The 14,559-nt window shown below is 36.0% G+C and overlaps 1 protein-coding gene across 4 annotated transcripts; it reads right to left on the reverse strand.

The window, feature by feature from the left end:
- Positions 1-720: 720 nt before the first annotated feature.
- On the reverse strand, positions 721-13,127 carry LOC114540729 (cytochrome P450 4F5-like). 4 transcript variants are annotated; one of them, XM_028560859.1, is made up of 8 exons: positions 12,338-12,469; positions 11,950-12,061; positions 9,647-9,912; positions 5,450-5,688; positions 4,041-4,352; positions 2,794-3,292; positions 2,140-2,382; positions 721-1,901 (listed from the first exon to the last, which is right to left on the reverse strand). In XM_028560859.1, exons 3-7 carry the CDS (start codon positions 9,885-9,887, stop codon positions 2,153-2,155), a joined length of 1,521 nt encoding a protein of 506 aa, XP_028416660.1. In that variant the 5' UTR covers positions 9,888-9,912; positions 11,950-12,061; positions 12,338-12,469; the 3' UTR covers positions 721-1,901; positions 2,140-2,152. The 4 variants fall into 4 exon arrangements, with proteins under 4 accessions (XP_028416660.1, XP_028416661.1, XP_028416658.1 ...); XM_028560860.1 differs by lacking the exons at positions 11,950-12,061; positions 12,338-12,469 and adding an exon at positions 13,047-13,127 and having other exon boundaries at positions 2,157-2,382; XM_028560857.1 differs by lacking the exons at positions 11,950-12,061; positions 12,338-12,469 and adding an exon at positions 13,047-13,127.
- Positions 13,128-14,559: the final 1,432 nt, after the last annotated feature.

The raw sequence follows: 14,559 nt of genomic DNA on the forward strand, positions 1-14,559 counted from the left end.
TCTTTTTTCGAAATCATGTGTATTAAAAGGTAATGAAACATCTGTGACCTGCAGCTCATCTACGTTATACACCGGGCACTATTTTAGTTTGCACCTTATAGGCAGGGCCGCCACTAGAAGCTTAATTGAGGGCCAGAAAGAAATCAGCCGGGCTGACCCGCGCATAAGACGATAATATGAATATACACCTCCCAACCCCGAATAAGCTTCTAGCGACGGCCTGCTAACAAGTTTAATGCATACGTAACTGCAATTAGGTAATTTCTTTGTTTGTCTAGAAAAATTAGCCACAAATTTAAGTTGTTGTTTTTGAACAACGTGTTTTCATCTGGTTGTCACCTGAAAATAATATTTATACGTAAATATCAATCACGTGATTGTACTGCGTACATTCATTTTATGCGAAATCGTTGAAAATCTGTCTTGAAAATTTCTTAAATGTCACTGTAAAGCGAACAATACTGATATATTAATTAATAAAGAAATAATCGTAATTGAATTTAGAAGAAGTAGTAGTAATCTATGATAATCCACAATCTATGATAGCAGATGATACATGTTTAGCTCCGTATTTTCGTATAAACAATACAGTTGAAACTTACGTTTGTGTCCTCATGCATGACTGATATCTACCATGTTCAGCCATTGGTATATAATATAATAATTTGGTATATATATAATAATATAAATAATAAGAATGGACATATATGAAGAGTTACATACTCGGATCAAAAATATATCCGCGGATTGAAAGATATGGTTGTCACTGAATAAAGACATCTGTCATTGACATCGCCTTTTCCGGATAATTGTAAAAATTAATTAAAATGCTGATCGATAATCAGATAATCAGATTAGATTCTCGCAATGGCGTTTGGGCACTAACAGGTAAAATAAATAATAAAACTCGATATAGGTCTCTGAAGCCTGAACATAAGTATCATGGATATTATTGAGAATTTGAAAGCTACAAATGATACTGAAAACGCCTCACCCCTGCATGTGATAACCTGTAAAAGTTATCGTTAATCAACCAGGAGTAATTTTATTTGACACATCGGGTATATACACCCGTTCCTTGTGTCGAGTAAATTAAAACCGTGTATAGTGACAAAACGTTTGTAAAAGTGCTGCCGCACGTCTATTAGCCATTTCCCAATCGAGCAGGGTAATGGGTCTAGTCGCGAACCGCAAAGCATGTATGTACCGTTTGGAGAACCATTGATTACCAATTATTACATTTGTCCCTCCCAACAGTCCATAGATGCTTTGCGGTTCGCGACTAGACCCAGTACCCTGCTCGATTGGGAAATGGTTACTACCGTAGCCTGGGTAATACTAGACTTCTCTAGACATGCAAAACCCCTTATTATCTACCTATTTATCTGTTCAAAAACACTCTAAAACCACTCTTTATACCATCCATTTGAATAAAAGTTTTTCTATCCGAAGGCATCTTTTACATTCTCTCTTAATCAATTTTACGAGTCAATTTTTCGTATATTTTCACGATGATCCAAGTGAAAAAGATTATTTCAAAAGTTTTAAAATTTAAAAATATCAGTTTTATACACAGTAAAAATAGGACACAACTGAACAGTGCTACATTTATCTACCACAAATAAAAGTCTTGAAATTTTGTCTTGAACATAAACGATCGTAGCTATTGACCACTATTGATTAACCTTTTTCAGGTAATTATTTTTAAAAGTATTCTTCCAATCCTTTAGTGATCAGTGAAAATTAATAAAATTAAGTTAATTCAACGTTGATGTTACGCTCATTATCATCTTTGCTCTACCCAAAAATGTGTATAATATCAAAATATAATTAATAATGCCAAAGAGTGACGCATATATAGGAGGATACATATTCCCAAACAACATCAAAAGGTTATTTACCTAAAAAAAATAAAAAGCATCTAGTCAAATATGGTTTTAGCTATCGGCTATTCTGGCGGAGAAATAGGATGAAATAATCTATATATTTATGTGTAGCTACAATCGTAGTCTCCAGGGTCGTATAGCTAGGGGTGAATATTTGTATATTTATCTTATGCCGGACTGTATCCATATGTAAACATGAATATATGAATATATAAATATACACCATCCCCTCCCCCGAATAATGATTGCGTACCCTTGAACTTCTCTTACTCTGTAATCTTTCGCACCAAAAGTTCCATATTGGGCTCAGGTTTATAAGTTACAGACATCGAGCCTCCAAACGACATTCCAGGAATCATTGAAAATGAAAATTTTCTGATTAAAGCAGAAAGTACAACTTTAATTTCCATCAAAGCAAATCTATAGCCAACGCAGATTCGAGGACCAGCGGAAAATGGCATGAATGCATAACGATGGTTGGGATTATTTTGCCTATCTAGAAAAAATAGAAGTCACACATTTTAGTCCTTTGTTAGACTTCTGCATTTGCAAGGGCGATTATCAAAAATTCTGGCCTCCGATTGGTCAACGACAAATAATAATTCGCGATTATCACCGATGCAGATTATTCAAAATGACGGCGAGTTGTATTTGTCAAAGTGATACATGAAAACTAGGCAATGTTAAAGAAAAAGCTGTACCTGAAACAATGAAATAAGCGAATATCATTTTGAGGAAAAAATATAAAGTAGAACAGTGCTTAAATTTAGGGGAAAGTCAGGAAACTAAACAACGTGCATGTGTCAAACCATAGTCAAACCACATGTTAGATGACATGATTTGTATAATCACATCGTAAGTGCTTTATTACGCACTATATTATAATTGGTCGAAATCATGCACCTACTTTGTTCCAAAAATCTCTCCGGATTGAAAGTTTCTGGATCCGACCAATATTCAGGTTTACGATGGAGGGCGTAGATTGGTACAACAATCATTGAATCAGCAGGTATGTTATATCCCAAGATGTTGTCCTCCTTCATTACTCTTCTAGAGAACACCGATGCGGATGGTCGAAGACGCAATGATTCGTTCACTACAGCAGTAAGGTACTCCATGGATTCGTAGGTTTCCCAGCACTCTTCTTTCTCATTCAATGTAACTTCAACTTCCTGGCGAAGCCTTTTTTGCACCTCAGGGTATTGGGCAAGAAAAAAAAGTAACCATGACATAGCGACTGCGCTTGTTTCGTGCCCGGCGACTAGAAACACGAACACTTGTGCAAATAATTCCTCCTCATCCATACCTTTGCCTGTTTCGTCATCAACAGCTTCAAGAAGAAGATCTAGCAGGTCCTTTTGTGCGGTGTCCTTGTCTGTTTTCGTATCAAGCTTATCTGCGATCACCTTATGAATAAATTACGATAACCTTATTATTCATACATAAATTTGGGGGGGGGGTGAATATGTGGCTTATGCCTTGTATTCGTCTTATATTCGTATTTTCCCCTACGATGTATAATAAACATGAATTTATATATATATAAACCTCCCTTGCCTCCCTATTAAGCCGTCTATAGCTACGGCCCATCCGCAGCTTTCTTGTAGATCGTTTGAGCCTTCGGGTTTTGTGTCTGATAAAATAATTTTCATTAACATTTAACTACATTTAATGGTTATATAGTACCATAGGGAAGAATCCATGCTTGCCGCGTGTTTCATAGAGATAGTGTGTTTACATCTCGTAGAACATAGTTGGAAAATTATAGATATGTTTCATTCACTTTTTTTTAATTAATTAATTCGCCCCTCAAAAAAGAGAGGAGCCTAGAAACCACATGGCTTTTTTAAGGCCCGTAGATGATTTATTATTTAAGCTATTTAAAAACAAAAAAAAGAACGAGAAAGCGAAAAATACAACAAGAATACTTCTTTAGGCAAAATATATTAAAAATTTATTGCAACTAAACTTTGCATTTGCACTAATTTTGCTATGTCTATTCTAGCTGTGGTGATTTACTTTCTTCTTATTACTTTGATAAAAAATGAAGCAGTCTAAAGCGCAAGTCGTTCATTGTCGTTATGACTCTGCGGAGAAAGGAATTGAAGGAATGAAAGGAATTCAACTAAATGATTATTAATTTGGTGTTCTCACCTGTTTCAGAAATTTTGAGACAATTTCCTTGCCTCGCTGACGTCTTTTGTACGTTTGACTATACCATATAAGGAACGGTAAGTAGTTACGTAGTAGTTGCATAAATGTAATCACACCGGGATTTACACCATGCAACAGATCAGTAAATGCACTTGATAATGCGGTGTCACCGTCCATAGTATCAAAATCATAGCCAAATACACATTCACCTAATGCGTCCAATGCCATACGCGACAAATCGTTTTGCACGGGCAAGCGACTTTCTTTGCTATCATTACCACTCTTTGTCGCTTCTATTGTGCCGTTCCAATACTGAAAAAATATTAGTCAAGTCTATGAGATCACAAGTAATGTGTAACAGGTCATACTTGATTTTAGGGTTAGTTTTCATTGTGTCATATAATTTGTCGTGACCCACGCATGAAATCCGCTTTTAGGAATGTTTAAAGCTTGTTGGTACTTGTGTTTAGAACACGTATTGGGTTGTGCTGTTCATTGAATTATCGTAACCAAGTGCGATGATAGGGGGCGGGGGTGGTGCTTATCTATAGACGGTTGCTCTTTTGAAAGAAATCTGTCGGTAACATTGAACTAAAAAGAAATGGAACGCTACGTACATCCCAATCACCATGTCCAAAGTTCGTAAAGCAAAATTTTGCTTTAGCGTGTCCATGTTACACTACCTACATGCGACATTACCCGAAAGGTGGCACGTTTTCCCATACAATTTTCAGGAAACGAGCACATACTACATGGAGAACTAGGCGAATCTATCTATCCTAAATTTACAAATGAATCACTTTGTTCGGTCGCTTGCCTTATAAGTGTATCTAAAACGAACAAAGGGTTCCAGACAATAGAGCAACGAAACGTCACGACTTTTTCTTTCGTTTAAAAAACCTCACAAGCCAGTAACCTCATCTACGCTTTCTCGCTGGGTTACGGAAATAATCCTTCTGTCTTGAATAAATGACTCTTTCTGTAAAGGTCACTCGGTTCGCAGTGCCTCGACCTCGGCGGCTAAACCTACTGGGTTATCTATTGAAACTATATTATCTCCGTGGCTGTTTGGACAAACAAGTCAACTTTTAGCAAGTTTTATGATATAAACCTTCATTACCTTTTACCTATGGTACAAGAATTTTATCAATTGAGGTTTTCGGGTAGAAATAAAATAAAAATGTACTATTTTTGCCTGTGCTTTGTAATCTACCACTTGTATTCCATACATTAAGGACAGATTAGCCGCAATCAGAGTGTTGTATTTCTGAGTTAATTAGCATTTAATTATGCAAAATGTAGTTAAAGGGTTTTATACAACCGGCCCCAGACCATAAACTTGCATGTGAATACCAATTTATTCAAACAAGCTCCTACATAGCAACACAATGTTCGCAACATATTTTTACCTCTACAAGTGTATTGGCCTTTTCCTGAAAAATGGCAACCATAGATTTCAAGTTGCTCACTTTGAATGCGGGATTGATCATTTTTCTCATTCTGGAATGTTCCTTCCCATTTGCAGCGAACACGTTTTTTGTTGATACCAAAGGCCTACGAAGTAGTCTTGTTTTTCCGTATTTGAATGACTTCGATACCAAAATTTGTTTTAGGGCATCAGCGTCACTAATTAGGTAGATTGTTTTGCCTGTAATTTGAATCAGAATTACACCATACACATCTGTTATCCCAATCTCTGGCTATAAACCCAACCTTCTTTCTCATACGCATTCCGGGGGATATCTAACAAAATACTGATAAGTGGGCATGTGCCTGACGTTGTGTGCACGCGAGTGATGTGAGGTGCATGGTAAAATAAGTGGACAATTGTATTAAAACGACTATTGAGAATGAAGTTTTGTTATAATTAAATGAGTTTCTAATTCCATCAGGAGCATAAGAAACTTTCGTTTTGCATTTACTATAAAACAGGGTGTTCAATAACTTATGAGCGCGCCAGTATATACAGTATGTTAGCGTTTACAGTGCTTTTTTTATCCCATGACCAAACAGTCAGAGAAAAAGCATAACTATCAGTTAATGTAACTTCTCACTCTAAAGCATAAAGCGTCATTCTAAGTAGAGAAAGTATATTGGCTAAAAACAGACGTTTTGATGTTTCAACTCTTGAAAAAACATCATAACTTCTTCATTTAGTCATCTCTTTATGCAACTATTTCTTGGTAAAATTGGTAAAACCGTTGTTTTTGGCTGGCATATTTTTCCCAATCAATGGACTTTGTGTTTTCTTCTGCAGAAAATAGGAGTAATGCCAGAGAAGGGGCTTAAAAATCCAATGCAATTAGAATTTTTGGGTTCAATCCATCCATAGATCTTATGTGGGAAAACAAGGTTCCAATACGATCTTGAGAAAACTGCACGTCAAAGTAGACTTGAATGGATTCTTTGGGAGGACAAACATTTCTTTAGACATTTAAATTATTGAATTAATTGTGGCTACGCGAAACTAACAAAAAATATGTATCTGTTCAAAAAAAATACTGGGAAAAGGACTGGAGTTATACCTGCAAACTAAGCACAAAGTTGGCTTCAAATTCCCCCTCCAAGACTAATCATTCTAGTTGAAAAAGAGTTGACTGAATGCAATTGACGTTTAGTCTTTGTTTGAGATTTTGTACTGTTCTGATGGTTTATGCTTGGATTTTAAACAATCCCCATTTACTGATGCGGCAAGAGTCTATAAACCGTACGTGTACCGAATGATAGAAATACCAACTATACAGTATCGACTGATTTTAGCTTTGAGTCATTTCTCACTATATAGAGATTACTTCATGGTTGGCGAGTGCGTACGATTTTTATGCACGAGTTGTGAAGGATCGCAATACGAACGAGTGAGCGCAGCGAACGAGTGAGCGCAGCGAACGAGTGAGTTTGCGATCCTTCGCAACGAGTGCATAATAAAAATCGTACAAACGAGCCAACCATAAAGTAATTTGTTTATTAAATGTGTATAGAGATCAATTTGACAACGACACGCTTTTAGTATACAAAAACACAGCGAGCAACAAAATCGAAACTTTATGCATGAAAACATATTTATTACCGTTCAGTTTCTTTGTAATTTTGTTCAATACAAGTTAGACATTCTTTCCGAAAGATTTGAAATGTGCTGAATGTAAAAAATATCTTGAATATGAGAATTATGTTTTGAATCTCACTCCTATATTTCGACTCCATCTTGAAAGAAAATGTAAACAAATTGCCGCCCAAAGGACATACGACAATTTTTCCACGTGTATAGAGATCAATTTGACAACGACACGCTTTTAGTATACAAAAACACAGCGAGCAACAAAATCGAAACTTTATGCATGAAAACATATTTATTACCGTTCAGTTTCTTTGTAATTTTGTTCAATAGAAGTTAGACATTCTTTCCGAAAGATTTGAAATGTGCTGAATGTAAAAAATATCTTGAATATGAGAATTATGTTTTGAATCTCACTCCTATATTTCGACTCCATCTTGAAAGAAAATGTAAACAAATTGCCGCCCAAAGGACATACGACAATTTTTCACGCGTGAAGAATATCGTACGTCCAATCAAAAGCCGTGTATGGCATTTTTTCACACGTGAAAAACATCGTACGTCCAATCAAATTGCATGAAATTAATTTACACAGTGAAATACGATTTTTATTTCATCATTCTGCTGTGCATAAATCTCTATACACATATAATAAAAGTTTTTATAGGTCTGGCTAGGACAGGAAATTGTGTGCTTGGTTTGAAATAGCAAGGGGTTGCTGCATGCATGATTGTATATCTATAGAGTATTTTGAAGCAGATCTTAATATATTAGAGATATAGAGCTATAGAGATACACTGAGACAGATCTATATATTAGGGATATAGAGCTATATCTACTCACTGTATGTGAGCCGTTTGGCAATTTGATCAGCAGAGCTACTCAATGTATTGAAAAGAGCCAGTATAATACGGTGAGAATTTGTGACGAAAACTTAAAAAGAGCCAGATTATTTTTTATAAAGTGCTGGCTATATTCTACAACAGTTATACCAGCTTGCTCGCCATATACAATTGATAAAATTCAGCTCCATCAGCTCATAAACCACCAAGGCGTAATTTAATTGTCAATTATTCGGACCGAGGTCAAAATTTAACAATTATTCTTCGAACTTGAGTGGTAGTATAAGCTGATTTAGCACGACGTGAACGTCAAAGAAGACGTTGAAAATGGCGTGATACAGATAAATAGAAACAAACCGTATATTTTGTAACCTATAGTTTAGTTAAATCTACCGTTGAATACTTTCATTCCAAAGTTTGTCAATGAAGTAAACTCGAATTGATTAGCGTAAATGATTGATTAAGTGACGCCGCGCTTATTACATGCAAATTCCGAGTTGAAGATGCAGCGTTTATTCAAATGCGGTGCTTGATTCAAAGTGAGTGAAAAGACCAGCACGTACTAGAGGAAACGCGAAGTTCGGCTGTTGGTTAATTCCCGCTCAGTTTACAGTATACACGGTGAATCAACGACATGCACAGATGCTAGACGCGGAATGCAGCAATAAAACTTGAATTTTATATATTGGCTGTGATCAAATTCTCAATAGACAGTTCAGAGTAGACAGTGTAATGTCTATTTTGTGGTAACGGTTAGCGCGCTGAAAAAATCTATGGCGTTTATTTATGCATTCTTAAATAGGTGCCGCGGTGCTAATTCAATAGCGGCGCTTATTAAATTATTTTTGGTAGAAGTGCGGCGCTTATTTGACAGCGGCCCTTATTCAAGTAGCGACGCTTTATCGATGATTTACGGTAGAGCTTAAATTCCAAAATGGAATAAACGTGGGATAACTCTTAAAATAATGCAAAAGACGAAACCAATTTATTAATTTGTCATTTTTAAAAAGTTATTAAGTATTTCAAGTTACTTTATTTTATACACAACAATACTGGGATAAAATTTTGACCATTTTTTAATTTAACTAAATTAAAATTCACCGATGCAGACAAGAAACATTTTTGTGCGTTTTCAGATTTAGATTGTCAGCCTACCAAAGCCTGATCCAATAATAGTTTTTACAAGTTCAAGTTCCAAAATTTAGAAGTTCGAGAATAAAATATTGTGCCGAGCGCGCAGCAGCAGAGATTACGAGATTATTACGGACTGAACATTAGGAATTAGTAGGCGCTTTCGAGCAACCAGTAAGGGCATACACAAAAAATGTATAATACAGAATGCTCCTTATTAGTAATGATCTACTAATTCAAAAGAAAACGTAGGTAGCTAGTAGGAATAATGATAAACTCCCTTTCCCATAAGCGACGAGAAACATCGGGGTGACATAGGGGTATTTAATAACCAAAGAAAGGTGTTAAAAACCAAAAAAAAGGTGTTGCAATTGTGTCATATATTTCTAAGGAAATTTGTGGCATTTGTTACGATAAATTTACGGAGTAGCATTCCATCGAATCCTACTCGACCTCTGGGTTGTTTTAAGAAATCCGAATTAGCAAAATAACAAACAATTCAAATTTAAACTATATATATTAGGGCTTAGCACATGATAAATAATACAATATGATCGGAACAAATTATCATTCACACATACCAAATATCCCCAGTGGTCGAAATTGAACTATCGGTCCATAGGTTTTCACCCATTCGTCGAAAGTTTGCATCATGTCTTTGCTTTTCCTAATTTCAAACAGATGCCCGATTATAAACCAATCTCCTTTAGGGCTTGGAATGTCTGATTTACTGAATAGGTAATTCACCGCCTTCCACAGCAATATGAGAAATGTTAGAGCGACTGCAGCGACCAGGCAATTGTTGCCGAAATTCCAAGCCATTGCAATACTTGAAACGCGTTGGGATCTAAAGGTTGGATGTCATCATGCAAATGATGAATATTAAACTAATGTAACATATCATGTATTAGCTATGATGTGGCTGCGAAATAATTAAAATTAGGTAACTCTAAAGGGTAGGGTCAAGATATGCATTGAAATGTGGGTTAATACAAAAGCAAATCGGAGGTTTTTGTAATCATTAGCCAACGGATAATTTGCCAGGGGAGTATATTTTGCTTACCCAACTGGATGGAGGTATTTATATTGATGAGTTTTGGAGCAATGCATGACATAGTAATGTAAAACTTTGGCTTGAAAAATTAGGCCCCGACATTGGTTAATTTAGGTGAATAAATGTGTAAAAGTTTTAAAAAAGTGCCCCAAGTGCCCAAATTATGCATATTCCTTTACAAAAATTTCCTATAAGAGTTCTATAGGAATTTTGAATTCCAGGTTTATGGTTTTATTATTATGGTTTATTGGAAAACGCGGACACCGGAAACTTATTAACATTGATACGAAAAACATGAATTAAAACGTGTTAAAATCTTTTGTTTTATTAGTGGAATAATAACGATGTCTGTTTCTATTTATCCATTAAACAATTTATGTATTCAATCCCAAATATACATGTACTTCAAATATAGAACCTATAGTTTCGTGTGTAAAAGAGCCTGGCTAAGATGAACGTTCGAATGAATCTTCGCGAGTTTGCGTATCCTTGTATCGGAAACTATGTTACAGCGTTACGGAAGACAGATTAACAAAGGAAATTATAGTTAGTGGACACACGTTCCTGCAGTCAGTCAACTGTACAGTTGTAAGTGAGCCTGCGGTGGTTACCAAGCAGTGTTTATTTCTCATACAAACAAAGGGAAAAAAACGTAGAAAAAAGCAAATATGGATAGATTTTCAAACTTTTGTATGTTTATTATTCTTTAAATCTATAATAAAACAATTATTGAATTGATAATTTCGCATATATCACAAAAACCTCATCCAATAATTGTTTATTATTAGTTTAGAAATTTCTTCGGTAAATTGGTCCGAATTTCTTATAAGACTTCCTATAGGAATTTCTCATAGGAATATTTGTAAGGCTCATCCTAAGGCATTCCATTCTCCAAAATTGGCAGTTCTAACTGGAAATGGGTAGTTCTAAAGCCTAAAATAGGCAGTTCTAAAGCCTAAAATAGGCAGTTCTAAAAGAGTTTTGGATGGAAAATTTTGAATTCCCATGATAGTTTTCTATAAAGAAAATTATAGGAAACATCCTATTGAATTACTTTAGTTATTTCCAGATTAAGTTTCCAGTAAAATTTTTTTACACACCATAATTTTCCCCTAAAATTATTAAAACTTTCATAGCATGTTACTGACAGCTTGACATCTTTTTTATTTCCACAGCAGGAGGCCGAGCAATTGTAAGACCCTAGGTACGAGGTTGCCATATTGCACCCTTGAGTTTATGTAAAATGACATAATCATGAAGGCCCCATTCAAACGCTATAGCACCAGGTCCCTATATATAATGTAGGCAAAGCTATGCAAATGAATACTCAAATCAATATAGATAATACAGAGTTGTTGCTGCAAAATTATGAATATTGGGCATGTAAATGATACATGAATATATAAGTAATTAATCAGTATGTAAGTCATGCACCTAAAACCCTGCACCAGGCTGTGTGATGTAATCAATTTCCATTTAATATAGTTTAATAATTAGTGGTTACATAATTGTGCAGAAATATGGATTTTATTTCAAGCGTTGAAGAATATATTGCTTACAGTGAAGGTAAAGCTAAATTACCTAAGAGGTTACCTAAAAAATCTTAGGTTTGAATATGCTGGTCAAGGGTAAGTATGGTAAACACAGAGAACATTTTTGCCTATATTATTTCCTGTGTTGCAACTCCAAATTTATTATGTTCAACCCTATTGAAATACTACAGAGTATTGTCAGCAAAGGTTCTTAATAACCAAGAGTAGGCACTTGGACATATGACGTTAAGAATGTGCATTTTTCACACTCATATAATAAATAAAATCGATCTCTCACATTCAAGCTTTGGATGGATGTAGGGCTTGGGTTGTGTGTGTGTGTTCCTTTCTCCTTTTAAACCACCACCTAGGGTCCTAAGGCCTAGGCACTCCGACTCGTAATGAGTGAGCTGGTGAGGAAAAGGACAAGTTTAGATTTTTAGGTTTGAATATACCCGTCAAGGGTATATGACTCCTATCACATTGAATAAATCTTATAAGTATCTACAGATATACTGCAATTAAATCAGTTATCGAACTCTGAAAAGCATTGACATTGTTGCTTACTTTATGAATGTTTTTCTATCAATAAAATATAAAACTTTTACAAATTCACATTAATATAAATTAACGACACCAAATAGTTATAAATACACACTACAAATACTTATTATTTACACACTTACCAGATTGCGCAATCTATATCCCCACAAATTTCAATATTTACATGATTTAACCACTGTGGATTTAACGCACCAAATCCTATACTGTTACTATGTCTATAGTAATCCCCTTGCTTTTTCAATTTTTATTCGCTTTCGCCCACTTTCGCCTTACTCAATCTCAGTCCCTTAACCGTTTCACACTTTCAGCGGAAATGAAATGTAAATCAACTTATTAAATTTCAAATACACGATATAAACATATGGTAGCTACAGGTAAGTATGGTAAACACGGAGAACATTCACAATGATTCTAGGCTTATTGATTACAACCACATGTAGTGATTAAAGCTTCTATGGTTATGAAATTAATAGATTGGGATTTGGGGCAGACATCAGGGTTGCCCAATAAAGAATATTGCAACAAATCTTAGTAAAAGCAAAGTTACTAGTAAGTTGTCCAGAATAATGAAAATTCAATTCAAGTACATACTACATCAATCGGTAGATATGTACAGAATGCCTGGATAGTGACAATACATAGAGGCCACCCTGAATGTTGCTTTGGACAGAAAACAAGAGAATAAGAATTGTACAAAATATGTATCTTGATAATGCTTGCGATTGGCTTCGAATCAAGACGCAAAACATTTAAATAAAACATGCCAAGACAATAAAACACACAAAACCGATAAACGGCTATTAAAGACAGCACAAATGTAGCTTTATTTACCTCGAGAGGAGAACTCTTTGCACGGCTTTGACACGAACGCCGGAAGGGATTCAAAGGATAATCCAGGTCACCACTCACCAGGTACTAATATCGTATACATGCACCCTCGATCGCGAAGGACAAACAAAATAACTCGCGAATCGCGATCAACGAGTGGGGCAAAAACACGTATTGTAGTCTGTATACGTCAAGATAAACCTGCATGGCGTTCAATTTCTGGGGGGATGAGAAAGCTTAGGTCCGGGCGGTGATGATTTTAAATTTATTTGCGAGTGTGGCAGCACGGTGCTCTCTACACAGCACCCTACTCAGTACCCTCTCCCAACCCCACCAGTTCCATCTATCAAGACTCGGGTGGTTAGTAACAATTATTAAAGTATCGCAAAGGCGTTTGGGAACAGACATTGTTCACACAATCACACGTGCATTTGGCGGGCGAAAAGAAGGTCTGTGTTAAGGCTACTGGCTACACATGCATCCGCTCTTGAACGAGCTTCTTTTAAAGGCGTGTAACTCCCCTCGTACCCAGGGTTTGACTGTTTCACGTGTTGTGTCCTGTATCTGATGTGTTTTTTTCGTAATTTCTGCTGCGGCGAGCGAGCCCGCTTAGAAGCGATTTCGAATAAGAAAAATTATTATCACAAGATGTACGGCGGCGAGTCGGCGACTTTTCTGTATTTGCGACCGTGTTTACCACGCTTCGTTCAGTTCGTTATTGCAGTGGGGTGGAACATTCAGCTGCAGTATATTATATAGAACTTCCACCTGAGTTGAACTATCCCTGTCCAGGGCTACTTTATTTACTGCTTTAGCTTTAACACCAAAACTGAAAATGTCTTTCAACATTGTATATATTATGCGATTGAGGTCCAGTTTGCGCGTTATTGTTTGGTTTTAAGCCGGTTTTCCACGAGCGATACTTTTCGCGCGAGGCGACTTTATTCCTTTGTACTTGAGCAATTAGTTCTGGATGGTTGCAGTTGAGAGCTCGGGAACAAAAGTAAAATGTCGATTCGCGCGAAAAATATCGCTTGTGGAAAACCGGCTTAAGACAGGTGACCTTTGTCGCCAGTCAGCTACGAATACTAGTTCAATAATTCAAAGTTTTCAGTCCACTTACGTCGTTCAACATTACAACGAAGATACAGTTCGTCGCAGATTTTTTATAAGTTCTTTAAAAATTGAACAGGAGTAATTTCTAACAGTGAACTGATTTCCACCTACCGACAGTCCGCCATCTTGGGTTATACAGCATATTTACAGCATATTCACAGCATATTCACAGCATATTCAATTATAATACGGATTACACAATCGTCGAATTTGTGCTTTCATTTGTCATAGCGAAAGGGAGAATGTCACGATATATATACTCATTTCAAGGCAAAATTTCGTAGCTCTTCTACACATCGCCCTGAAACGTCGCGCTCATGCAGGGCTATTGAAAAGAACGCGGGAAAGAATACCTAATTTGCGTACAAAGGAGTGCAGAATGAACAAAATACAACAATTA

Source organism: Dendronephthya gigantea, unplaced genomic scaffold (assembly GCF_004324835.1).
Source record: "Dendronephthya gigantea isolate DGI-Jeju-01 unplaced genomic scaffold, DenGig_1.0 000249F, whole genome shotgun sequence".
NCBI lineage: Eukaryota > Metazoa > Cnidaria > Anthozoa > Malacalcyonacea > Nephtheidae > Dendronephthya > Dendronephthya gigantea.